At 33.0% G+C, this 26,974-nt stretch overlaps 3 protein-coding genes and 1 long non-coding RNA gene across 6 annotated transcripts; 3 read left to right on the top strand and 1 right to left on the bottom strand.

The window, feature by feature from the left end:
* Positions 1 to 973: 973 nt before the first annotated feature.
* On the top strand, positions 974 to 3,965 carry CYP707A4 (cytochrome P450, family 707, subfamily A, polypeptide 4). 2 transcript variants are annotated; one of them, XM_007042365.3, is made up of 9 exons: positions 974 to 1,377; positions 1,510 to 1,834; positions 2,116 to 2,265; positions 2,357 to 2,605; positions 2,707 to 2,796; positions 2,884 to 2,962; positions 3,066 to 3,172; positions 3,269 to 3,387; positions 3,541 to 3,965. In XM_007042365.3, exons 1-9 carry the CDS (start codon positions 1,172 to 1,174, stop codon positions 3,710 to 3,712), a joined length of 1,497 nt encoding a protein of 498 aa, XP_007042427.3. In that variant the 5' UTR covers positions 974 to 1,171; the 3' UTR covers positions 3,713 to 3,965. The 2 variants fall into 2 exon arrangements, with proteins under 2 accessions (XP_007042427.3, XP_017972083.2); XM_018116594.2 differs by having other exon boundaries at positions 3,266 to 3,387.
* A 29-nt stretch (positions 3,966 to 3,994) lies between these two features.
* Positions 3,995 to 7,315, bottom strand: LOC108661001 (uncharacterized). 2 transcript variants are annotated; one of them, XR_016024668.1, is made up of 4 exons: positions 7,210 to 7,315; positions 7,070 to 7,125; positions 6,851 to 6,925; positions 3,995 to 4,475 (listed from the first exon to the last, which is right to left on the bottom strand). It is a non-coding gene; the product is annotated as an uncharacterized LOC108661001 (long non-coding RNA). The 2 variants fall into 2 exon arrangements; XR_016024669.1 differs by having other exon boundaries at positions 3,995 to 4,450.
* Positions 7,316 to 12,027: 4,712 nt separating this feature from the next.
* LOH2 (LAG1 homolog 2) lies at positions 12,028 to 19,509 on the top strand. Its single transcript, XM_007042364.3, has 6 exons — positions 12,028 to 12,437; positions 14,997 to 15,205; positions 17,001 to 17,156; positions 18,050 to 18,235; positions 18,325 to 18,503; positions 19,174 to 19,509. The coding sequence occupies exons 1-6, from the start codon at positions 12,318 to 12,320 to the stop codon at positions 19,191 to 19,193; spliced, it is 870 nt and encodes a 289-aa protein (XP_007042426.3). The 5' UTR covers positions 12,028 to 12,317; the 3' UTR covers positions 19,194 to 19,509.
* A 4,475-nt stretch (positions 19,510 to 23,984) lies between these two features.
* RRTF1 (redox responsive transcription factor 1) lies at positions 23,985 to 25,293 on the top strand. The gene has a single exon (XM_007042363.3). The coding sequence runs from the start codon at positions 24,026 to 24,028 to the stop codon at positions 24,983 to 24,985; it is 960 nt and encodes a 319-aa protein (XP_007042425.3). The 5' UTR covers positions 23,985 to 24,025; the 3' UTR covers positions 24,986 to 25,293.
* The last annotated feature ends 1,681 nt before the right edge of the window (positions 25,294 to 26,974 follow it).

The raw sequence follows: 26,974 nt of genomic DNA, 5'->3' as shown, positions 1-26,974 counted from the left end.
GTCCAAAACTGAACTGACCAAACCAATTTGATGTTTGGTCGAGTTGATTTTTCTTTATGTTTAGTCGGTTTTAGTCAATTTTTTAAAAATATTTGATTTATTTGATTCTTAGTTATGACAGACCAAATTGATCAAATTGTCCAATTGCTCACCCCTAAAGTATAAAGACTTGATTGAAAATAATAAAAACATAAAAATTTATTTTTATTTTCTTAAATAATTTAAAAACTTTTTAAAACATTTATCAAAATTTTATTATCCAAAATAACGAAACAATCTAAAAGAGCAAAAATTACAACTTAATATCTTTACTTGTTAAAAACTATTTTCCTTATCTTTTTTGTCTATAATTTTCATAAACTAGAATATACTTAGGACCCATTATTTCTTTTTGTTTTTTTTTTTTGGGTATTGAAAATTCACTCTCTAATGCTTAAGACTCAAGAAATAAAGAGAAATTGTATCTCAATATTTAATTTATTAATTGATGCATAATCTCTTATTTAAAAAACAAAGTTCAAAATTATGACCTTGGAGAATGCATATAGCAATTCTCCAATATTAAATTGGCAAAAACAAAAATCTTCACCATATGCAGTAGATGTTATCAATGCCTATGACTTTCTTCAATAACAAGAAACTAAAAATATTGGAGAGAATCTTCCCAACTGTTAACAACCTGAGTCGCAAGTCAACTCCCCAGCTCATTTTCGTAACTCAATTTTTTTCCCCAGTCAGCGGGTCACTAATCGTTGATGTTCATCCAGGCCTGAGTAATTTCTAGGAGTCACTCTTTCATTTTACGACTCGAAAAAGCTGGGGTACGTCAATGTAATGCTGTGTAGCTTTAGTGTCAATATTACAAATCAAACACTAGCGAAGCCGAATTACAGCAATCCACTATATCCACAAAAATTGTTGTCCCTATCAACTTCAGGCTACATAAGTTCTTTTCACTCTATATAAACCCCGAACCACCTCACCCTTCTCCCCAACTGATATCATCTTCACAAACAAAAGCAGTCGTTCAGCATATCCACTGATCATACTTTGGCAGTCACACATCGCTAGCGCTGCAACACCAAAATCTCATTGGGGAGAAAGAGAGAGAGAGGGGGGGGAATTTAAAGAGATAGGAGAAAGAGAGGGAGAGAAACATATACATTTCTCAATGGAGACTGTTTCTATTTTACTATACGTAATTCTGTTTCTCTCCACTCTTCTCTCGTATCCTTTCCTAAGGAAGCAAAAGAGAGGACTTATTCCTATGAACAGATTTAAGCTTCCACCAGGCTCAATGGGTTGGCCATATGTTGGAGAAACTCTCCAACTCTACTCTCAAGACCCAAATATCTTCTTTTCAACAAAACAAAAAAGGTTCTTACCTTATTAATTACTCTATAGGATATGTATTTTTTTTCTTGTTCATTTCCCTTCTCTTTATTAGCTCTCTGCTTTTGCATGTGGTACTGAACTTGGCTGGTGGGTGCCATTGCTTTTCATGTTCAGATATGGAGAAATTTTCAAAACCCACATACTTGGTTGCCCTTGTGTCATGCTGGCTAGCCCCGAAGCTGCAAGGTTTGTGCTAGTGACTCATGCTCGCTTGTTCAAGCCAACGTACCCCAAAAGCAAAGAGAAGATGATCGGCCCTTACGCGCTGTTCTTTCACCAGGGTGAATACCACACTCGACTACGGAAGTTGGTTCAAAGCTCGCTAGCCCCTGATACCATCAGGAAGCTAATACCCGGTATCGAAGACATAGCTGTTTCTGCCCTGGAGTCGTGGGCTGGCTCGGGACAAGTTATAAACACCTTTTATGAGATGAAGAAGGTTTGTTTAACTAGAAAAGAAAGATAGTATTACAAAATTGGATTAGACCATATTTCTAATGTGAACCTCATGGTGCTTAAAACATTTTTTAAAGGGTTTTTTGGCTCATCTATATCGTTTAATCAAGTGAAGAGTTTTTGATTCTCTTGTCCTATTCCTCACTTTTTTTACATGGGTTTCTTTTAGAATTTTGTTTTTATTGATGCTGGCTCTGAACCTGGGACCTCCACTTTGTTTGGATCATGATTTTCTAACATGTGGGTTGCCTTAACTCTGCACAGTTCTCTTTCAACGTCGGCATTCTTTCCATTTTTGGTCACTTAGATAGAGGCTACAGAGAGAAGTTGAAGGAGAACTACCGGATAGTAGATAAAGGTTACAACTCTTTTCCTACAAACATTCCTGGAACTGCATATCACAAAGCACTCCTGGTAAGATAAAGCATTTCCTCTGTCGCTATCAGAGAAACACATCTGATCACTTGGAGGCAATTCTGATGTAAACTTTTTTGGTGTTCAAAAGGCTAGAAAAAGATTAAATCAGATTCTGGGTGAAATAATTTGCGAGAGGAAGGAGAAAGGGCTGGTGGAGAAAGATCTGTTGGGCCATTTGTTGAACTTCAAGGATGAAAAGGGGCAAACTTTGACTGAGGATAAAATAGCCGATAATATCATTGGAGTACTTTTTGCTGCCCAGGACACCACAGCCAGTGTTATAACATGGATTCTCAAATTCCTCCGTGATGACCCTAGACTTCTAGAAGCTGTTAAGGTAATCATAGAATTCCAGTTCAGAAACCTTCCCGCAAGTTCAGAATTTTGTCATCAGATAAATCGAATTGTCTCAATTCATGATTCCCACAATCATTACAGGCAGAGCAAAAGGCGATATACGACTCGAACGATGGAGGAAAGAGGCCCCTAACATGGGCACAGACAAGGAGCATGCCTCTTACATATAGGGTATGTACTGTCTAAAGTTCGTGTAGCTTTGTTTTAAGAAAAGCCTACTTCAAGAAACTTCTGAGAGTTTTTTTGGCTGATTTTCAGGTTGTACTAGAGAGCTTGAGGATGGCAAGCATCATATCTTTCACATTCAGGGAAGCAGTAGTTGATGTGGAATACAAGGGTAATTAAAGGCTTACAACTGGAATATTCTTTTCCTTGATTGTATTTGAGGGGCTTCCCAATAATTAGTATCATCACTGTTCTTTCAATTTTAAATGTTACAGGGTACCTGATACCGAAGGGTTGGAAAGTGATGCCATTGTTCAGGAACATTCATCACAATCCAGAATTCTTTTCTGACCCGCATGATTTTGATCCATCTAGATTTGAGGTACCTAATCTTGTACATATCGTTTAAAGCATAATTTCATCTAGTAAAACACACTAGTTTACATTAATTTATTTCCTTGGCTATGGCTTCAAGCAGGTAGCTCCAAAACCCAATACCTTCATGCCATTTGGCAACGGTGTTCACGCTTGCCCGGGCAACGAGCTTGCCAAGCTGGAGGCGCTCATTTTGATCCACCATCTAGTAACAAAATTCAGGTACTTTTTACTCGCAGTTTAGTATTACAAAAGATAGGTCATAATCTTAAGTGGCATAAGATTTTGTTAAAAAAAAAAAAAAGAGAAAATTCTTGTGCTAAATAATTTTGACAAGTCTCTTTCTGTTTGGATGAAATGATGGTTTATTTGCAGGTGGGAGGTGGTGGGTTCTCAAAGTGGGATTCAATATGGCCCATTCCCAGTCCCTCAACAAGGGCTCCCTACCAGATTTTGGAAAGATTCCAGCAGAGATGTATGCCCTTTAGTTACAGATTTGGGAAAGAATTCATCCAGCATTGCAGCAACAAAACTTTTCTGTTCCTGACCAAACCCTACTATTTTTCACCATGGGGTTTATGGGTCCGTATCGGCTTTATCCTTCATGTTATTCTTGCAGCTAGTAATTGTAACTTTTATTATGTATACTAATCATTATGTAGTAATAAGGAGAAACAAGAGTATTAATGGGAAAAAGAAATCATATTCCCAACTTTCTGATCTCTATATCTGTAGCCATGCGTGATTGTTATGTAACTTTCATTTCAACTAGACAATAAATATAAGAATTACTAGGAAAACATTGCAAGCTTGCAACCCGCCATGACCCACTGGATAAAAAACACGTGCCAACATGTGCATCTTGATTCACGTGGCAGTCGGCAGAAGTGCCCGTAAATAGGCGACGTGTCTGTCGTTTCGATTGGCCCGTGTGAAAAAAAGACAGGTGCCCTTGGCTGGAGGGCACATTCTCTGTTAAGGGCACAAACATTGGTGACGACTGAGGAGGGGTGGGGGGGGGCCTCATGGAACAAAGCGGGTCACAACGAGCCTACCTCTATTTTTGAGGTACAAATTCAATGGGCCTACCTATGTATCTTTCAACTTCGAAGGCCATGGTGCCTTTGCTGGTGGCCCCAATGCATGATCTTTCCCAAGGCCCGAATCTGCTTGCGAATGAAGGCACTCTTGTTGGAATGACCTAAGAAACAAGGGCAGTGCACTAACAGGTGGCCCAAAGTACTTGTCCCCCACACTTCATCTGGAATTTTCCAACCAGTTATCCCTTCAAGCAAAGGTAATTGCTTAAGCTAAGTAGACACGATTCAAAATCAGATCAGTCAAATGATACTGCATAGGAACGTGAATGTGATGGAGAAGACAATTTGAAAACGACTAAGAAAACTGAGAAAGAGAGGTTTAACAAGAGAAGATAAGTTCACAAAGTTAAAAAGTAGCTTTGAAGAAACAATATAAAAATTGTAGAGATTACGATCATAGAAAGAAAAAAAGAGAAGCAAACTACAGTACTCGAAAACAAAGTATAAACCTCTAAATTCGAGGGTAAATCAATCTGAAACAACATTGAACCATTCTGGAGGATGAAGCAGCAGAGTGAAAGGCAAAACAACAGTATAAAAAACAAACTCAAGCTTTACTTGGTGGTCATTAACTAGAGATCAATATAGCCGTCCCGGTTTGTTTCAATCAATTCTCTAGGAAGGACAAAGAACAGTGCATAACAGTGCAAGTTCATAAGCATACTGTTAATGGCCCACATGAGAACAGAAGACTGAATGGCACTTGTTGTCCTGTTGCGCCTCGGGGATAATTTTAACCAACAACTTAGGTATTTTACAAACTCTTTCCTCCAAAGAACAGATTATTTACTCTTGTTGGGATAAAACCAAAAGCAATACTAGCACTGCCACCTTCATGCCTTAAAACAGTGCCATCCTTATTAAAACATGAGATGTATCACAACCATCAGCAGCTGGTTCACTACCATCATAGCAATACCAAACTACGATCTTTTACACTGGATCCTATTATCATCATTACTGAATCACAGTGCCACAGCTGTACCTACATTCACATGGACCCATCAACATCAAGACTATAAGTTCGGAATACTATTAAAACATTTCCATCCTCACACAGGTGCCAACTGCTGCTTGCTGCATGTTATCAGATGCCGACAGTACGTCCAGCATAGTTATCTATAATGGCTAGAAATACTCAATATCTTAAGACTACTTCAGAATGACAAACATCATAACAAGACTTGAGGGGAAAACTTAAGATGCTGATTAACTTTTGTTTATCACCACAGCCATGAGCATTGTACCACACCTCAAGTCCTAGAAAATATCTCCATATTTCAGAAATTCTAGTAATGTGTATGAAATCCACTGAAATGTTGCATTGATTGGTCATAACACGACATGTAAGTGCCTAACTCCCATGTAGAGTAATCGTAGAAATAAATTGTAAGGAAGATCATTGTAAGAACGGTATTGACAGTTCGGCAATTCTCCATCAATCATATTCCTACAGCCAGTATAGCCACATCTTTCAACTGACCTCATCCCCTTTTTAAGAAGAAATCACATAGTTATGGTTTTAGAATTTAAATATCGCACTTTCTATCATACTCTACAGCAATTATAGCCACATCTCTCAACCAACACCATCCCATTGTTAAGGGATAATACCATGATTAAGGTTTCACAATTTAAGTATATCATGTCATTGTTGAGCAATTAGAATAAACAAAGATCTTGCTCAAAACATAAAAAGACCTTTCAAACTATCTCAAATAAATTTCTAATCTCTATTAGTATGAAGGATCATAACCTTTGAGCACCAACAAAACTAATTGGGAAATATATCTGAGAAACAAAATTGTCTATTAACAGAATCAGGCTTGTCCTTAACTCTACTTGCAATGCTGTACCAATCTAATGTCGGCTTATCAGTCTAGATATTACATTTATACAGCAAAAGTATAAGTCCTTGTATCCAAGCAAAGGGAAAATCAGGATCCTGATTATCTAAAATATGTTAAAAAAAAAAAAGAATAAACAATCTTGTGTGATGAGATTTTGATTTACAGAACAATCACCAAACTCAAGATAAATCACCATAATTTATGATTTTTCGACTGTTGAATTCTTTTTGTAGTAATTTTCCCCCACTCACTACTGCTGATGATACACCTAGTTATACCAGGATACCAGTTGTCCAACTCTTGGTTTCAATTTTTGAAACTATCAAAGCTTTTGGCTGAATGAGAATGGTGAACCAAAATTTCTAGATCACACTAAAGCTACTTACAGAATCAATATGCTCTAAAAAATTACTACACTTAATGACCTACTTCTAGAAGCTATTTGCCAAGTATTCGAATAACAGTCCATATTCACATGTTATAAAAGAAAAGGATAAAAAACACTTGTATCCAAAATGGACTCTTTTAACAGATGGAGACACAGGTAAGTAACTAGACAACTTCCTTCATAACAGAACCATCAAAGAAGTCATCAATAAAAATGCTGTGTAAGTAATCCAGTGTGTTGTGGGTCATTACAAATTAAAATTTTATACGTAAATTAAAAGAATTAAAAGATATTGGCAATGAAATGCAAGAAGGACTGATGAAGCATGTAAAGTTAGAAGCACGAACAGTTACAGAAACAGATGAACATGCAAGTGATTGCCCTCCTTGATTCCACTTTCAGAAAGCAAAGAACGAAGCTGCCTGCACCAGTTGGGATCCATTGAACATAAGATAAACTCAAAGAACAAATCAGAACAAATCAACTTTCTCCAATTAACTAATCAGAACAAATCACAGTAAAACGACACATGCAGTAAAAGAATAACACACATAAAAAAATTCAACCTTTGTATCCAATGATTCTCCTGCATTGATTCGCGTCCGCGTAGATCTATTATGTACTTAATAAATAAATGCTTCGTTACAAAAAATCACGGGGAAGCGTTTATTTTATAACAAAAGCGATCAGAAAGTACCACACTTACAGCATTGAAACTCGTTGGAAGATGCAAATCCATGAAAGCCTAATCGACGAGAAGTACACTGGAATCTGTTGACGTTAATATTGATCTAGTTACTGTAGCTGTAGGCCGTTCACAACTCGTTAATCAAACGCCAAGTCGCCCATTCTTTTTTCCTTTTTTGGACTTGGAGGGCTATTGGGCTGTTAGGCCCCGAATATAACCATCCTGCTTTAAGATTTTTCCTTTGCTTTCTCAGCAGGTGCATATTTTGAGTGGAAATATTTCTTTCTGGTGGTATAAAGTTTTCTTTTTGAAATTCCAGGACTCCCTTTTGGACAACCGTGATCGGATCACATCTTTTCATAAGGATTCGTTCCACTAATTTAATTCAAGCCTCACCATCTAAATGTATATAAATATACGTATCGAATAGATAATATATAAACAAGTAGAGTATCGATTTCACAAAAAATTAATTTAAAATTTTACTAAATACTAAAATTATAATAATTTAATCTTATCCAAACAATCAAATTCTAATAACTAAACTAATTAATCAAAATTTAAACTAAAAAAAATCATAGTAATAATAACTTTGGTAATATCAAATCAAATAAGCTTATGATCATAATATCCCTCATACTTCATCCAAATCTTACCTCTCTTTCTTAAATAAATTCAATGGGTTTAATTGTTAAACTAGAGTTTTAAATTATTTATAAAAGTTTCCTGACTTATCTTATAAAAATATATATCTTAACCAAAACATTATATCTCTATATGAATTGAAATTAAAACAGATTCATTAAGTTCATACTCTAATCTGGCTGCATATGGCCTATAGGTATATCCCTATCCTATATACAAATCAATTAAAATGATCATATGCTATCCCAATTTTAGTCTACACTAAACTTCCTTTCCCAAGTTTGTTTAGGTTTTTAAATCAATTTAATTGGTGACCAAGCAATTAAAAATATTAAAAATAAGGATGTCAACGGGTAAGGTATCCATTAATTTCGAAGTACTCGAATCCTAACCCTATTAAAAATCAAATACATTAACTTTATTAACTACTCAAATAATTTAAAAATTACTATCCTAACCCTAACTCTAATACATTTCCACTACCCTATAATTACCATAACATGTTTAAATACCTGATTAAATAAAAAAATTTATTAAAATCTTCTTCATGGGTATATAAACAAAGTTATATATATATATATATATAAAACAAAGATTTATATATTGCACCCGAGCATTTTGCTCATTGGTTGGTGCAAGATCCCTTACTTAAAGAACAGGATTCGAATCTCCCTCCTCCAATTATATAAAAAAAACCAATGATATATATACTATAATTAATAATTTTATGAGTTATAATTTTTACAATGTTAATACAAAATAAAAAGTAAATATATTTATATTTAAAGTACATATATATATATATATATACATGTATACATAAAAAATATTTTAATATATAAAATAGTAATTATATTCCTTATAAATTAACATAATATATAAATTATATATATTAAAAGACATTACAAGTTAATTAATAATAATAGTTTCATGAATTAATTTAATTAATTATAAGGATTTGTTCTTAATTTCATGAAATTAAAAAAAAAACATTTAGGTTTCAAAAGTATTCTAATCTCAAAAGCTTTCTTTAAGTATACATATTATAAGATTATATAAATAATGGTATATTTATTATAATTAATAATTTTATAAGTCATAATTTTTGTAATGTTAACACAAAATAGAAAGTAAATATATTTATATTAAAAGTATATATATATAATAGTAATTATATTTCTTTATAATATGATATAATATTCAAATTATTTAAACATAATTAACAATCTAATAATTTTTTAATTTAAATATATTAATGTCATCATATTAATAATTAGAGTAACTATACTTTTTATATATTTGTTAGTTTTTAACAAAAAAAATTGCTTGTAAAGTTGGTAAATATTATAATATTTTAATTTAACTATTAAAGTAATAATAAAATATTTATAAATAGTAATCGAGTTCGGGTAACGGGTACCCAAGGAGTAATATCCGAACCTGATTTGGGTAGTGAAATTTCACTACCCGAACCTTACCCGAACCCGATTTATGGAGTACCCTAACCTAGTGTAATCGAGTAAGATACCCGCAGGGTACCCGTTGACATCCTAATTAAGAATAAATTGAAATAAATAATTCAAATTTCATTGAAAATAAGTAAGAAAGAGATTAAAAATTTAAATTACATGTGAGTTCAATTACAATCCTAGAAAAAAAAATTAACTACTCATGATTGCAAAGACAAATAACATTATAATCATTTCAACCATTGAGAGTAACAAGAAAAATAAAAGTTAAGGAATAAAACAAAACAAATATTTACAGTTTTGCTCTTTAAGTTTCAACCTTAACTTCTAGTTTATTGAATCTCAAAAGTTATCTCACCTAATGTTCTTAAAAATACCCTATTTATACTAATAAACTTAACATCCTATTTATACTAATAAACATGACCTATAGTTCCCTAAGTTGATTTTTGATTTAATTGGGCTTAAAAGTGTAATGAGATGTCCAAAAAATCAATTGTCAGCCTTTAAAAATTTTCATTCCTGCCACAGTACGTCCAACTATTTTTCAACACGATTTTCTTTATCTTCGAGTCAGAACTGGATAAAGTGATTTTCATGAAAGTTGTAGCTCTATCTCTTAGCTTTCCAATGGCCCAATAATCGCATATTTAGAGTTCTGTAGCGTAAGTTAGGGCTAAAACACTGAAGTATATGCAAGCAAACTTCCGGGTCTTTCAACACCTTACTTTTCAAAATTAAGTCAATTCATTTAGTTTCTACGAAAAATATAAAAATTAATAAATAATAATCAAATTAAAATAAATAACATAAAATTAAAATAACTAACTTAAAAATAAATTAATTATAAAATAACTAAAAATAAGTAAATTATAATTAAATTTAAGAACTTAGCTTATATTTTATAATAAAATTAGACTAAAATAATTTTATAAAATAAAATTAGACTAAAATAATTTTATAAAATAAAATTATCACTAAATCGAACAGTCTTTTTTTATTATTATTTTTTTGGTTATGAATCAACCATGATTCGGGCTTCAAATTGGATTTCCAAGATTGAATGGACCATAAATCCAATCGTTGGTGGACCCAAAACCAGCGATGTGTTGAAGACATGGCTTAAGGTTTTGAGGTTGCTATAATAAATGTGAATATTATATCATTTGCATCGTAATTGTACTAGGTAGTCGTTGAAATTATTGAGATACATGACTCTCACCAGTCACGTTTTGTCTTACCTCGGAGGGTACTCTTACCTTACCCCGGAGTAAGTAATTTGACATCTGTGCATATGTTCACCAAGGTAACCAAATGTAGGCTATGATCACTACTAGACTTGCACATTACAGCAAGAGTGCAACACTCTACATAATGTATTAATGAAATTCTTAACAACAATGCAACATTGTAATTTATATTTAAAAATTATATAATAATTTATTTATTTTTAAAGATTAAAATTATAAAAAATAAAATTTACATAACATAAAAAACAAAAACATGACAAGTAAAAGATAAAATTCATATGTAACATCATAAAAAAAAGAAAAAAATATGATTGATGGTTCGTAAAAATTTGTGAAAGAAAATTTATAGAGATTTAGAATATATGAGTAAATAGAATAAAAATAAAAATAAATATTATTGATATAAATTAAAAAAACTTAAAAATTGAGTCAAACATATGAAATTATTTTATTATTATTTATTTATATTAATTATTAAATTAAAAATTATTTTAAGGAAATTATTAAAATTTATAAATAATTTTAAAAATTTTATATAGTATATAAAAATTTTTAAAATTCCTATAAGGAGGCTCTGTGTCACGGGCTTGGAATTTTAGTCAAGTTTTGTGTGACGCTGTAGTCTCGTGTTCATAAGACAAAGCAAGCCTAAACGAAGTTTATTGACAATCGACACGAAAAGAGATTGGAGAGAATAAATAAGTATTATTCTTCAATGAGAGAAAAACAAAATACCTAAGATCTATGCACAAAGTAAATTGTTTGATTTGACAAACTAAGTAAATTACCTAATTCGGCAAACTTAATTTGATTACCTTACAATGACTCCGAAATGTGCTACTTATAATAGCTCATTTAACCTAAACTTGGTGTTCAAGTAAAAATAAATACGGAAGTATTTAACCTAAATTTTTTTATAGTACAAAAAAAGTAAAATCTTAAAACTATATCTCATTGACGAATAAATTATCAATAAGGAAGATTTTACTTTTGAAAAGTATTTTAGTTGTCTTGGAATACTTTTCTTGGTTACTAAGGTAAATGTACCCTTACATGTGAATTGACTTGACAATTTATACAGATTAGACTAATCACGGATGTGCAAATCGTGACACTCCATTCCTTGGTGTAGCATGTAGAATACTATTCAGCAGTCAAATGTACTAAATAATGTGCTCAAATTTGACTAAATATTGGAATATCGTTAGCCAAAGCCAACCAATCAAATCTAAGGAATGAGCTTTTTTCCATTAAAAAGAAAATCCCAATTACACAAAATTTTTGGTGCCACATGTCACGCCGTGGAAAAGGAAGGACCCACATTGAGAGAAAACTGGCTGAACCCTCGAAGGCACAAGAAATGAAAAAAAGAAATAAAAAAATTAAAAAAGAATAAAATCCAGCAAAGCTAAGTAGCGCCTCACAAAAACATTCCGTTGTTGTGTTTGTTAAATAAAGCACGCGAGATCTTAACCTCAAAGTCTCTCTTTTTATTTTCCTCATTTTATTTTTTATCATTTCCCGTTCCCTCTCTCTCTTGAAAACCAGCTCAAATCTTCTCTTTCTCTCTCTTACTTACTTTTTTTTTGCTTTCTTCATCCTATTTCTTTTAGCTGCAAAAAATTAGGGCTAGAAAACCAGATCTCTCTTCATCTTCTCCAATGGAAGCGCAGTGCATGGGATTCTTGCATTAAGAATCTGGTTCTTTCACGAAATTTTGGAGTCATTTTGATTGGTGCTTTCTCTTTGAAACTGGTGTCTGATGGAGTCATTTATTTGGAGCCGCAACGCCAAGCCAGACGCGTTGCATTTCCTCTTGGCGGTTTACTTCGCGTTCGGTTTCGTTGCCGCCAGGTTCTTCCTTGACAAATTCATTTTTCGCGTAAGATTCTTTTATCTCTTTCTTTGTGTTCTTTGATTCCTAAATTACTTATTGCTTTTTTAGTTTTTATAATATTTCGTTCTGTATGGATAAGCTAAATAAAGGATAGAAAATTTTTTTAATTCGAATGGACATTCCTCGTATCCAAAAGGCCGTTTTCAACTTTGGTTGATTATACAGAGGTCCATTCTTTAAATCTTGGTTCTCTTTTTTTTTTATGTTTATATTTGGAAGGAAAGTTATCTTTAGTGGTTGAGCTTAATGAATAGTGCGTTGACTTGAGTCTTGGTCTGGATATGTTAATAAAGTATGTCGCTACTGACAGAACAATAATAAAAAAGAATGAAAGAACGAAAGCATTGTATGAATAAAGAAGATAAGAGAGGACGAGAGACGGGGTCTAATGGTAGTTGGGTGGCACCAGGCAATTCAGTCGTTTTCAGGTTAAGATGGTCATATCCAAGGTGAATTTCTTGGAGCTTTACATATGTAAGGATGATCTTTTGATGAAATGGTTAGATTTAGAGAAAAATGTGCTTAAGCCTTGAAAAGTTTATAGAAGATGGGGGGAAGAAGCATATGCTATGTTAATTGAAGTGTGTTAAGGTCGTGTTTGATGCATTAGATTATATAGGATATGAGTAACTGTCCTTTTATTTATTACATTTCTTTTTTATATGCACGACTGAAATGTTTAGAACCTCTTTTGCATCATGGTATTTATGTTGAATTACACAATCCTATGGAAGGAAAGGTAGAATTCCATAATTCCACATGGACAGGATTATGTCGGATGAGATGAGAACGTTTTAGTCATAAATAAAAAGACAAAATGAAATTAATTTACTCATCCATATTGTCTTATCCTACCATAACCATAACCTGTTACACCCGATCCAACCTAAAATTTTGAGGATGAGATTTCGACTAGAAACCAAAGTGCAGGGAAGACATTCCTTGTCTTCTGGAAGTCATTGTGCAATGTAAGTACTACTAACAGATTAGTGTCTTTTGCAATAATTAGATTTTTCAAGTTGTTTCTACCTGCTTTTCAATCGAAGTTTCAGCCTCTGTTTATAAACCTTGAAAAATAATTGGCTATTTCAGCAAAACTGAAATTTAAGAAAATCTTTTGCCATATTTGTGGGCTGCTTTGGATTGATTTATCAAAGTTTTCAGAGCAGAGGATTTTCTTGCAGTGTATTAAGTAACAATGTCTCAAAATCCTAAATGAAGTTGTTACTCTAAGTGTCCTTGTGTCTCAGGGCTTAGGCATGGGTGATTTCAACTATACTTGTTACACTGATAGATAATTATCCTTTTGCATAAAAGCTCATGCTAAATGAAGTGTATGTTTCACCAAGAAGGTGTATCCTCATCATATATTTCAAGAAATATCATGGGAATGAATGTTTGATTCAATTGGGAATTGAAGAAACATTTCTGTTCCTAAATCTTGCATTGACGACTTGGGTACCATATGGTCATTATTCATGCTAATAGTCGGGTGGGGAGATATCAGTGCAATACAATGTAGAATCACAGAATTTTCTTTGTTGCGTTTTCCAGTTGGATGCCTTAGGATATATAGCTCTCCCATGATATTTCACAGTTGTAAAATTATTATCAAGCCTCATCAAAACAAAATACAAGGATATCGTGGAATTTGGATTAGAGAGACTAAAAGAAGTGTGTCAGGCCACCACAATATTTGCTATTCAAGGATTTGGTAACTGTTCAGAAAGTTCTCTCTTGTGCAGCAACACTTTGTGAGGTGGAAGTTGAATCAAATGCATTTGTACCGTATTGATTCAGTTGTACCCAAACAAGGTGTAGCTGTAGAAACCTTTATGATGTACGTCAGGATTGTGTTAAATAAACTTTTGGAGGCTTTGGCGAAAAATACAAATGAACTTTTAGTGGCAGTTTCTTAATGCAGAGAATGCTCCTCCCTGACATTTCTCCATCTTGTCATCGACTACATCTCTCATTATCTAGCCTATGCATTCATGTTATACTTTTCTTCCTCTGCTCTTGAAAGCAAACATGCTAGTAATGCAACGGCTAGCTTTTGCTTTCAATATCTTGTAAAAATTGAATTTTAAGTTATGGATGAGCATTAAGTTGCTCCAAGTATTTTCCTAGTACAATTTCTTGGAGGCTATTCTGCTTTCCAAGTGAAGAAGCAAATATATTGCAGTTTAAAGTGGTGTAGGGAATGGATAAATGAGCTTTATTGGCTAAGTAGCCAGCAATCTATGCTTCAGTTCCATAAGTTGATTGTCCCTCAATCTTGATATTTGAAATTTCTACTTTCATTAGAAATGATGTGCGTCTATTTGAAAGTTCTGCTTAAAATGTAATGCCTTGCTTATAATAGTAAAGAAAGCAATAACTATGTTTAGTATATTGGTCATAATACACAGTAGATCAGATTTGTTCTTTTAATAGTTTCATTTCATTTTTATATTACATGCAAGTGCATCTGCATAAAAACTGGGTATATAAAACACTTGATCTTTTGTTAATACAATTTGATTTTTCCTTATGTTCTTTAAGAGGTTGGCCATCTGGTTGTTGAGTAAGGGATCTGGTCCTTTGAAGATGAATGAGGCTACACAGGCAAAAATTGTGAAATGCTCGGAGTCTATGTGGAAGCTAGCCTACTATGCTACTGTTGAAACATGTGTTCTCAGAATCACCTACTATGAGCCATGGTTCAGAGATACAAAAGAGTACTTCAGGGGCTGGCCAGATCAAGAGTTGAAGTGAGTTACCTATATTCCTGGACTTATATTCAGCTGTTGTATTTATCAATCTCATATTTTGTGCCTGTATGCAGTCGTGTGACTTTTTAACTAAGATATATTGTCTTTGTCATTAATTGACAGAAAGTTTCTGTTTGTCTTAGATGTCGAGGCTCTACTTTTCTGATCTCTACATTGATATTGCATGAAAGGCTCTTCTCTTGTTTGTAATTATTCTTGTAAGAGAGGATGGCCAAAACTATTATTGCTCTTGTATTTAGGGATTAAAATGCTTTGATAACCACTCTTCTATTTATGGATGGAAAGGATGTATCTGTACTCGAAAGGAAAAAAAGATTCCCTATCTTATTTTCTAATTAGACGAATGGTTTATTTTTGTATGTGAAATCTGTGCATTTCATGTGGTCAAAATGTTTCCCCTTTTTTTTAGTTTAAAAAAAAACTCTGTTTGAAATTAGTTGTAGACAATTTTGTAGAAAAGATGGTATTCACTTACGTGCACCTCTATGTAAAGCTTTTGTGAATGTGTAATCTTTCTTGTATTATTGTATTTGAAAGCGAATTTGCATACAACATCTGATTTTTGTTGTTGTCATTCTTGTTTTGTTTTTAGCACCGTTTGTCCTCCTATCTGATACAAATCTTAACGTTTTACCTTTCACTATTAGCAGATAAGCCTAAGTTAAACTCATTGAGGTACATATTGTTATCTTCAAATGAGCTTGTCAGCTTGTTTTACTTGTGATTTGATTTAGTCTTTAGTTTTCATTAGTGTTGGTTTAAATGTTCTCTTACCCTCCTTTGAGTGAATGTATCAGTTTTGACTCTGGAGTATCTTGCTTGTCAGCATCTCAAGGCAAAACATTTTCTCATGGGATATTATTCTCTTTCAAGGAATAAATCTGCTTTATCAGTATTTTATTGAAAATTATCTGCCTTTCCCTGGATGCATGACCCAACTCATTTTGTTCTGTTCTCTTTAAATTTCCTTTTTCTTTGATTGCTCAGTGCTGCATGGTGTGGAGGACTAGGGCTTCTTACACCTGTTGATAACCTATTTGAATGTTAGATAGCTTTTGGTATGAGGGAAGTGGGAGCACATTCCTTGCAATGTGCCCAATTAAATTACATTGCAATGTTTGTTTTGCAACAGACCACTGCAATGTAAGATTGCAATGCAATCACATTACAGTCAAGGGATGTAATGTGATTGCAGTTCAAAACTAATGTATTCACATTACATTGCACTCTGCAATGTTTTTAAAGACACTTTTACCCCTCAACTTTATTACCTTGTTAAAAACATTTTGTAGCATTATAATTAAAATAAAATATTTAATATAAAAATAAAAAATTACAATAAAATAAAATATAAGAAATTAAAATTTATATAATATAGGTAAAAGAAATTAAAATAAAATATACAATATAAAAAATTATATTAAAAAAAAATAAAAATAAAATATATAAGATTATAATAAAACATAAAAATAAAATATGACATTAAAAACATATTTAAGAGATGATATTATATAAAAATTAACAATAAAAAATACAAGTATATTAAAATTATATTTTAATAAATAAGGGTAATTTTGAAAATTAACATTTTATTCCCAACAAAGTACTTGTAAACCAAATGCTGCAATGTTATCTTCCCTGCATTTTAATCATTATTTTGCTTGCATACCAAACACTGTAATGTTATTTTCCCTGCAATCACATTACCTGTAATCACATTGCATTGTAAAGTACCAAACGCCAGCTTAATGTCTTCCATTTTTTTTTGGTTCAGTCTTCCCTTAAGCCTTTACTACATGTGCCAATGTGGATTCTACATCTATAGCATTGCGGCACTCCTTACTTGGGAGACTCGAAGGAAGGATTTTGCTGTGATGATGTCTCATCATATAATTACTGTTATCCTGATTGGATACTCATACGTTACAAGGTAACTTACCAGTTTCTGCAGAAGTGCACCAAATTGCCAATCATTACCACATATCTGAAAAGCAAATATTTATTTGGTAGTCATTGTTGCTTACCTCTTGGCATCTTTTGAATCTCATCATTGGACCATTTTCTCCAGATCACATAATTTTGATCTGGATATCTAACCTTTGGTTGTAAAGAATTTTTAGTATTTCTTGTTGGTCGTTTTTATTGTCATTTTGAATGCTACATTTTGAAAATTTTAATATTTTCTATTAATCTATACAAATTTTCTAAAATTGTTTGCTATCTGTATCCATATATTGTGGGGTACAATAGCTGAAAAAGTGTATGGTATGGTCAAATTAGTGTGTCCCTGGTTCAATGTACTATAAATTTGTTGTTCTTTCAATTTACTTTCAGCAAGCCTCAATAAGCAGGCAGATTGTAGCATGCCACTGTGGTATATTGCCATTATTTGGATCATTAGTAGTTTTTGGCAAAAGGCAACATGGCAGCTTTGCTATTTCATACTCTTAAGAAGAAAGTATATGCCTTCTTTTAAAATCTTCTGTGATATGTTAACTTTTTTCATCAAATCATGGTGAAAATGCAGGCATTTTTCCACTTCTTCATTGCTATGATCACATTCATAACCTCAGCATCTTATTTTAATGTTGCAAGTGCTGGAGTCATTACCTAATCAATGAATAAGATCAATGAAAGCTATTACTTGCAAGTTTTTAGGAATAGATGCTTACATCAGAATTGAGGAGTATTTAATGGAATTCTTGTGAGGGAAGAACATAGGACTTGAGAGTTTTACACTTTTCTTCATAAGAGTTGGTTTAATAAATTAAATTAACTTGAAGAGATCCAAGTGGAAGAAGATTTGAATTTGCTTGTTTACAGGTTTTTCCGCATTGGTACAATTATCCTTGCCCTACATGATGCAAGTGATGTGTTTATGGAAGCAGCTAAAGTTTTCAAATATTCTGAAAGGGAGCTTGGAGCAAGTGTGTTCTTTGGATTGTTTGCCATCTCTTGGCTCTTGTTACGTCTAATATTCTTTCCATTTTGGGTGATCAGAACTTCAAGGTTTACCCTTATGGTTAATAATTCAGTTTCAGTACGATATCTGCATAGTGATTGATCACTTAACTACTCTTGTGGTTGGCCTCTGACAGCTATGATGTAAGGGAGTACTTGAATCTTTCAGAGTCATACCCCAGATTCCTGTACTATGTTTGCAATACTCTGTTGCTGATGTTACTTGTGTTCCATGTCTACTGGTGGGTTCTTATATGCTCCATGATCAGCAGACAATTGAACAATAGAGGAAAGGTTGGAGAAGATATTAGATCTGGTAAGCCTTTTTTTTTTTTCAAAATGAAAAAAGAAAAATCAATCTGTCTCTTGTTTTATGATATTAAGGAGATTGTCTGCAACTTTATATTTTTATTCCTTGGAAATTGTTAATGTTTCTGTCTGCTATTGTCATTTAATGTTGGAAGTTGTTAAAATTTCTCTCTCCCCCCAAACATGAGTCATAGAAAGCAGGAATGAGAGCAGGAGCAGGACCATGAAAGTGCTGGAATTTAAAAATTCTTGATAGGAAGACAATTTTAAAAGCACCTTAAAACAATTAAATATATGATGTAAAATAAATAACAACATTCAAAAATATACCTACCGAATGCATGGTAACATCATTTAAGTTTCAATGTAAAAGAAGGAAAACTTGATATTAGACTTGTAATTGATAAAACTACTAATTCTTATCTAACTCTGTGGTACTGGCTACATGTGGCTTCTTATCTCATAGTTGATATTAGACTTGTAAAACGAGGAAAACTTGTAATATTGGCCCAAAAATGTTTGAAAATAAAAATAAAAACTCTTTGATTTATAAAATTAGAATTCTCGAATTCAGTTTGTCTAATTTGCAAAAATCATTATACATATACTCCCAATGAGCAATTTCAGCTCTTGTCTCATCTTACTTGATAATTGTTATTTGTCTATGTTAAATGCAGATTCTGAGGATGATGATTAGACAGAAGATTTCATAAAATTTTTTTGTTCTTGCTGGCAATGTTAAAGCCCTGAGGAGATTACTTGTTGGAGGTTTTTCTCTGCACTCAATTGGTCATATTACTTTGGGTGAAAAATCCTCTATTTGTTTCAATTTTTGATTGATTCTTCTCGGGGTACAGATGTAGGAAGTAGGATGATCAAGCATGCCTTGATTTCTTTTTTGCTGTATAAATAATAGGCAATTACTGTATAATTGTTTTCTTTGGATAAACTCCTGTTTTGGGATTAGTCATCATAAGGAGAAATGAATGCAAGGGAAGGTTATCTTTGTTGAATGTGTCTCTTTCTCTTGTTTTTAGTAACAAATACCATGCATAGGTCGCTTTGGGTTGCGTGATATACCAAACTTACTATATATATATATATATATATATATATATGTGAATAGAATCAAATCAAGGTATGAAAGCCCTTTGAAATTGGATAGGCTGCCCTTTTATCTCTTCTGATACTTCTAGGGGAGGATGCCTTTCTAGCAAATATGAACATATTAACTGTAAATACGAAGTAGAAGATAAGTTTTTATTGATGCGCTAGTAAATTATTATTATCCTTTTTAACTCGGAAATTAACACATATAAATGTGCTTCAATAAATCAACAGGTATTCATTTTGGTAAAAGGTTGATGAGTGTATATATATGTAAACCTTATAATTAGTCTTAATTTCTACATTTTTACTTTAACATTCATCTCAAGGAAAAGACAATGAGAAGGGGGGGTTAAAACTCTTTAAATTTTCTTTTGTAAGTAAGGTGTGATTATACTTAAAAATATTATCTTAACGACTTTAATTTCATCAGTATTCACGCAAAGAAACAAACAGGGAGAAAACTGTAGAAGAACATTTCAAAGCGGCTTGGCTGCTCGGCTAGCTGAGCTAGCCAGTCTATGACAAAAATTTCTTGTCTGGGCACATGCCGCATTGCTTCGATGAAATTTCTCCAACACTGTGGCTTCTTCTCGAGGGAGCATTGCCTGCAATTCGATTGTTGGGTTGGATGCAACTTTTGTTTGTGGATACCTTCCCGACACGAAATGACATTTTTGCTGTGGTTGTTGTTGTTTCGTTTTAGGAATAAGGACATGGAATCACACCACAAAATTAAAGTGTAATATGGGTGTAGTGGAGGAGGGGACAACAATAAATGAGCATGTACCTTGAATCATATAGGTGTGGAAAGTGGGATCTCGGCAGACCCGATTACTGTTTTGTTAAAAGAGGACTATTCTTCGATTTTTGGTAATTCTTTCCAGCACAACGTCATTTTTATCTTATAAACAGTTGAAGCCTGATGGCGATCTTTTGGTGGAAAACAATCACTTCACAAAGACACAGGAGAAAAAGAAACTTTCCAATGTTGGAAAGAAATCACCATTGAAATAATTAGTAAAATACTAACATTTAATTATGATCAAGAACTATACAAAATAAGGTTATCTGCCCTAGGACTTAGTAATGTGAACCTACTCTATGATATATTCAAATATGTCTACGTACTTATCCTAAGATCATGAAACCATAGTTTATTCGGTCAAACCATATTTAATTTTATTTAATTTGATTTTAATTGTTTTTCTCATGTTAACAACCTCAAATAAAAACAAAACCCCAGCTGCCACGATCTAATCCTCTTGCATGTTCTAAACGCAGCGTTGCGTCTCCTGTTTAAGGCCTCACCGTCCAAATTCAAAGCATCGCTTTCACTGCCCCGGTTGACCTGTTCGCTATGGTTCCGGCTGTATCATAGAAACAGCTGCCATCTGCGATGTGGCGCCTTGGGTTCACTTTTTGCGCCTACATTCAGTCTCTCAACAGACGCTCCAGAATTTGACTCGTAAAATCAGAATGGTCAACGCCTTGTATTTCTTTATTACTACTATTTTGAATTAGTCAAAGCAAGAGGGATGCTTTAGTCTCTTTCAACTTTGGTCCATCGTACATATCCTTACAGTTGCCGGCTAGCTGTTTCTCCGCTGTCAAGTAACGTCCTTGTTTCTTTGTCTTGGCTCTTCAAGCTCGCGACGGAAAGAGCACCGGGTCGGCGCCATAGAAATGGTAGCTGTCATGAAACTGACAACAAACTGCCAAACTAAAACAGTTTGAGAAAGTCTTAGTTGTAATTGCATGAGCTAGAGTTGTCAGTGAAGTTTAAATGCTTCCCCAAAATTAAAATGGACATTAATGCAAAAGAGTTTTCTATTTCCTAAATCCATAAGGATTGGAAGTTGGACTTTTTAATTTTTACCCTAATTTTCACATGTACCAATTACTTGAAAATTTATATTAAGAGAAAGTATCATGTCAAATGATCTTTGTATATGTTGGATATTTTAAAATAATTCTATTTGTTTTTTAATTTAAAAATCATGCTATGATAAAAATTATTTGTATAAAAATCTGTTTTATATAAACCAATACCACTTTGAGATCTATTCATAAACTTTTTGAGAACAGGAATTACATTAACATTTATTCTAAAAATTAATATTTTTTTAAATATATATATATTTTGCATCCTACATTTGTTTTAAAGTTATGATTGCATAAGTTAAAAAAACTTTACTTATGAGAGTTACTCTCTAAACAATTCGATAAGACTTGTTTAAAATTTTTAAAATACCATATTTAAAAATAATTAGAAATGTCTCAATTTGATCTCTTTTGTTTCCTCTTGGTATTTGGATGTCATTTTCTTAACAATGGTTAGTCTACTTGTTAGGCGTTGTGGTTTACCAAATTTTATTTTATTTTTTTAGATTAAGTTTAACATTGATTTGGATGCAAGTTTGAGTGTTCAACAAGGGTTTGCAAGAAAATGATATTAAATTTAAAAAGGAATTTCTTGGTATTTAGAGTAGTTCTTGTAACTTTGAAATTTAACCTTGTGTTTATATACGAAAATGATGTATAAACCATGTGAACGTATGAAAAGATACTTTTAACATTAAGTTGATACATTAAATCATTTATTTTAAACTATTTGGATAAGTTGTGACCTGAATATATGTTAAGATGTTCACAACTTGAATTATAAGTTAAACTGTAAATTTGAGGTGTGACAAAAATTATCTAAAACATACGGAATTTTTGTTTTCAGAGACATGTATTTTAAGTCAAAATTAATGAAAAGTCAATGTCTCAAAAGTGAATTTATATGACCTTAATGGGGACCGTTCTGAAAAATTATTCTTCAGGAAAGGTTACACATTGGCTTAACATCGTTCCTGATACAGACTAGCTCATAAGGAGAAGTGCTAGGAATACAAAATTAAATATAAATACTTCAATTTCTTTGTTTGAAAAAAAAAAGAGATACGACTGGTAACATTATTAGATAGTTTCATGTATAAACATATAAATAAAAAGAGAAGAACATATCATTTTTGTAAAGGCATATAAAAAAGATAAATAAAATTGACATAATATTCAAAAAGGCTTTTAAATTATTCAAGAAAATTTAAATAAATCTTTATATTTTTATTATTTTTAATCAAGCTCTTTTAGTTTTATTTTGAATCAAATAAATCGTTATACTTTTATTTTAAACCAAATTAATCTATGTACTTTGATTGATTTAAATCAAAGTATTTTAAATATTTTTCTCAATTCAGTTCCTCAACATCTGAATTTTATTTTATTTAGTCTCTATGTTATATATTTTTATTCAATTTAGTACCTATAATGTGACAGAATTTTTCTTTTGAAAAATTTTTTTATCTGTCATGTGGCACTGACATGCTGACATGTCAATATCACACCAACATTGCCACATCATCACATTAGTACCACGTGACATTGTCACGTCATCACATTAGTATCATGTGACATTATCACGTCATCACATTAGTGCCATGCGACATGCCACGTCATCATCTTAATATCACGTAATCAAAATATACCACATTAGTGCTGACCTAATCATTTTTTAATGGTAAAATTGAATGCCGTTAGAAAAAAAAACTAAATTGAAAAAATTCTTAAAATCAAATTACTAAATTGTTTCCATTTTAAGTTCAAGGATTAAATTGGATAAAATTGAAAAATATATAAACTAGATAGGTCTTTTGGCTATAAAAAAATAAAGAGTTTATTTGAATTTTTTAAAATAGTTCAGAGACTTATTTGAGTATTATGTTAATAAAAATTAATTATTAGTTTTTATTAAAAATAAATATATTTTTTAGTAATTGATAATATCTTTTAGAGTAATTATTTGAAATTTAAATGATATCGTTTGATACTAAATAGATAAATGAAAGTTATTGAAATATTAAAATATAAAATTAAAATTTTTATTTTTGGAAGATTAGACTTTTGTTTGTGGTTGAATATTTACTGGGTCAAACAATGAAATGAAATGAAAAGTACAGAAAAATAAAGGAGGAAGTCCTTTTCACGAGGCTTTGGTTGAGCGAAACTTCTTAGCCTCTGATCCACACTGGAATTTTTGTCAGTGTGTTCACCCATTTGCAGAAACATTTTATCTGAGACCACACTTGTGTTTCCATTTTGAACCGTCCAAAATCCCGCGTGTATATTTATTGCTGTGTCACTGCCATAAATGACGTCATCTGCCACGTAATAAATGGATCGCTTTGTTTTCTTTGTCCCTTTGCTATCCTATAAAATAATACCACGTGCCCCCTCTTAAAATCTCATAACCCGTGTCCGTGTGTTATCGGTGTTGGCAGCTGGCATGCCACGTTGGCATCCTTAGAGGTCTCCGTATAAAATGCCCCTTTACCCTCTTTTCCCTTGTCCGACGAGAATCGAAATCTGGAAACTCATATGCGAAGCGCAAGTCAGAAGTCCGAAAATTTAAAAAATATATCTCAACAATTACCAGAAGTCGATACCACGCTTATGCAGAGGTACATGAAAAGGCAGAGACTTAGCCCAGCTCCGCCTTCAATGTCGCCGTCGCCACCACCGCATCATCGTCTTTCTCCTGAACAAGAACTCTCGGTCATGGTCTCGGCCCTCAAAAACGTCATCACTGGTTCCACGCCCACTACCTTCACCGGAACCGCCGTTGATTTTCCTTTCCAATTAGGTGCCTCCGGGGCTTCTACTTCTTCTGTTGCTGCTGGGTACAACGCTGATTGTGGAAACATGGTACTCCAAGCGAGTGAAGTCATGGATAAGTGCCACGTGTGCAAATTTGACGGTTGTCTCGGGTGCAATCTTTTCCCGCCAAGTCAGCAAGAAGAAAAAAAGGGCAGTACTACTAAAACTAAACGAGTAAAGAAAAACTACAGGGGCGTAAGGCAAAGGCCATGGGGCAAATGGGCCGCGGAGATTCGAGATCCGAGACGCGCCACACGGGTATGGCTTGGAACCTTCAACACGGCTGAAGAAGCAGCTCGGGCTTACGATAAAGCAGCCATTGATTTCCGTGGACCCAGAGCTAAACTCAACTTCCCATTTCCTGATAGCAGCAGCAATGGCACTGTAACAACAACAACACCACCACCACCACCACCACCAGGAACAGCCACAACAACAGTAACAACCGCTGCTGGGTTTGACCAACGAAACAGTAGCTCGCTACATGTGCAACAAGAGAGTGAGAGAAATGCGATTAGCTTGGAAAGGAACGCGGAATTGGGGTTCGGGACTGATCAGTTTTGGGATGGAATAGGCGAATTAGATGAGATTCAGCAATGGATGATGACGATGACTGATTTTGGTGGGGACAATAATTCGTCAGATTCTGCTACGACTACCGGGAATGCTAATAGTTATTAAGTTTGAGGCCAAAAGTTACGAATCTGGTGTAAGCAGGCAACTTCATCTTCTACATATTTCTTTCCTCATGGCTTCCAGTAAAGAACTGGAAGTTACGCTGTTTGCAGAGGAGGTTTATTAAATTATCTGCGGGCGGTTGGCTCTTTCTTTTTTTATTAGTTGCAAGAAAGAGTTCAATCAAGGTGATAAAACTTTGTAGGATGTTACATAATTAAATTAGTGCATAATTGTCACTTCTCTTTGTCTGCTAGCTAGTACGTACTTCTGCTGTAGATCATTCATTATTAATCACTACAATCTCTTTGCAAGATTTGGGTCTTTTGTTCTTTTTTTTTTTTTTTTTTTCCTAAAATTATCATGGTTTTCGCTTTTTGACCTTCATGTTTATGGGAAGAACGCTGCAAAATGCCCAAAAAAGAAAAAGGCGTACTTGGTTCATCCTGGCTGCTGAGAACCCACAGGACTAATTCAAAGACTTTGACTTGGGACCCACAAACTCCGAATGAGATTGGGTAGGAAAGGAACGTTTAGCTTCCCCTGATGAAAGCAGCAGAGGGAGTTTCGCTTCTGCCCACCAGGTGGGGACCGCCGCTGTAATCATGAGTCAGAGGATCTAAAAAACCTCGACGTGTGCAAGGGGAATGTTTGGCAAGTGGGACCCTCTAATTCAACACCTGCAAAATGCTTGTTCCAAACTCCAATACTTTAAAGTAGAAAAAGAAAAAAATATACTAATTGAGCACAATAATACTATAAAGAAGATTTTCGGTTTTGATCACATTTGACATGTGCCCAATTTCATCACGTGCTCATTAATTGGTTTACGATTAGAGAAACCATAAGCACTAAAGAAATAAAGAGATGAGGTGAGAGTCCTGCTGCATATTTATGAGATAATCTTATAAAAGTAAGAGAGAGATAGTGGCGGAATCCCACCCCTGCCAAGTGGTTATATTTCAAGTCATTTCAATCGGAGTCAAAAATACTAGCTAGTAGGTGCCTGCTAGTGGAGGAGTCTTACTTCTACTTGATTTTAAAGAGCAACAACACGCTAACTTCACTCGCTTCGTTGTTCATCCCACTCGTTGCCATCGTTTGCATCTGGTCTTATGATGTGATTGTGGACTTAACTTTCACAGGTTTGGATCTTAAATTGTGATGATAATAATTAAAAAAAGAAATTATAAATGATAAATGATAAATGTGACAAAAAGAAATGAAGCTATACATTTCTTTTTAATTTCCGTTTGTCAAATGCGCCAAAAAACTCACATTTATGTTTAAAAAAACGTTTCATATTTATGTTTTAAGAAAATCGAAAACTCTCCTACCTTGGTCTAATCTTTATGTTATCATGAATCCTGAATTTTCGTACATACGTAATTTTTTTTCAAACCAAGCGTCTCGCCTGAAGAATAGGATAAACATTAGGACAAACTTTAGTTACACCTCTTATAATTTTAACTTTTCCCACATTGTACCATGTTTTTTTTTTTTTTTCTCGATTTGCATTTTGTGGATTTTTTTTTCAATTAGCATCTTGTGAATAACTTTTATTTTATAAGAGTTAAGCTGTTAATTGTATCTAATAAAATTATCAAAATATTCTTCATTCAAGGTTAATCTATTTGTTCACATTTTAAGATATTTTTGTAATTTTATTGAATGAAATTTACAATCTAACCCCTTATGAGATTAAAAGTTATTCACAATATATTAATTGAGAAAAAAATATCTTTAGGATATTAATTGAAAAAAAAATTTACAATATATCACGCGAAAATCACAAAAAATTTAAATAAAGTTACATCTGAAGTTACTATAATTTATCATAATAATTTTTTTTTTCAAAAAAAGAGAGAATATGATACGAGAACGAGAGTATCTTGAACTTTTGTTAGAATTACAATACTCGGTAAGCTAGGTAAATGTTTTTTTTTTCCTTTTTTATTTTATGATTTGTACATTTCGGAAAAAGTCGCATGGCCC

The sequence above is a fragment of the Theobroma cacao genome, chromosome 2, assembly GCF_053813885.1.
Source record: "Theobroma cacao isolate CCN51 chromosome 2, ASM5381388v1, whole genome shotgun sequence".
In the NCBI taxonomy this organism is placed as follows: domain Eukaryota; kingdom Viridiplantae; phylum Streptophyta; class Magnoliopsida; order Malvales; family Malvaceae; genus Theobroma; species Theobroma cacao.
Note: the sequence above shows the minus strand (reverse complement) of the source record. Positions and strands in the feature narration are given on the sequence as shown.

Coding starts and splice junctions, on each gene's coding strand:
- CYP707A4 (XM_018116594.2), top strand. CDS start 1,172: ATGGAGACTGTTTCTATTTTACTATACGTAATTCTGTTTCTCTCCACT. Junction 1,835..2,115: donor CCTTTTATGAGATGAAGAAG/GTTTGTTTAACT, acceptor AACTCTGCACAG/TTCTCTTTCAACGTCGGCAT. Junction 3,388..3,540: donor CATCTAGTAACAAAATTCAG/GTACTTTTTACT, acceptor GTTTATTTGCAG/GTGGGAGGTGGTGGGTTCTC.
- LOH2 (XM_007042364.3), top strand. CDS start 12,318: ATGGAGTCATTTATTTGGAGCCGCAACGCCAAGCCAGACGCGTTGCAT. Junction 17,157..18,049: donor GGATACTCATACGTTACAAG/GTAACTTACCAG, acceptor GCTTGTTTACAG/GTTTTTCCGCATTGGTACAA. Junction 18,236..18,324: donor TGGGTGATCAGAACTTCAAG/GTTTACCCTTAT, acceptor GGCCTCTGACAG/CTATGATGTAAGGGAGTACT.
- RRTF1 (XM_007042363.3), top strand. CDS start 24,026: ATGCGAAGCGCAAGTCAGAAGTCCGAAAATTTAAAAAATATATCTCAA.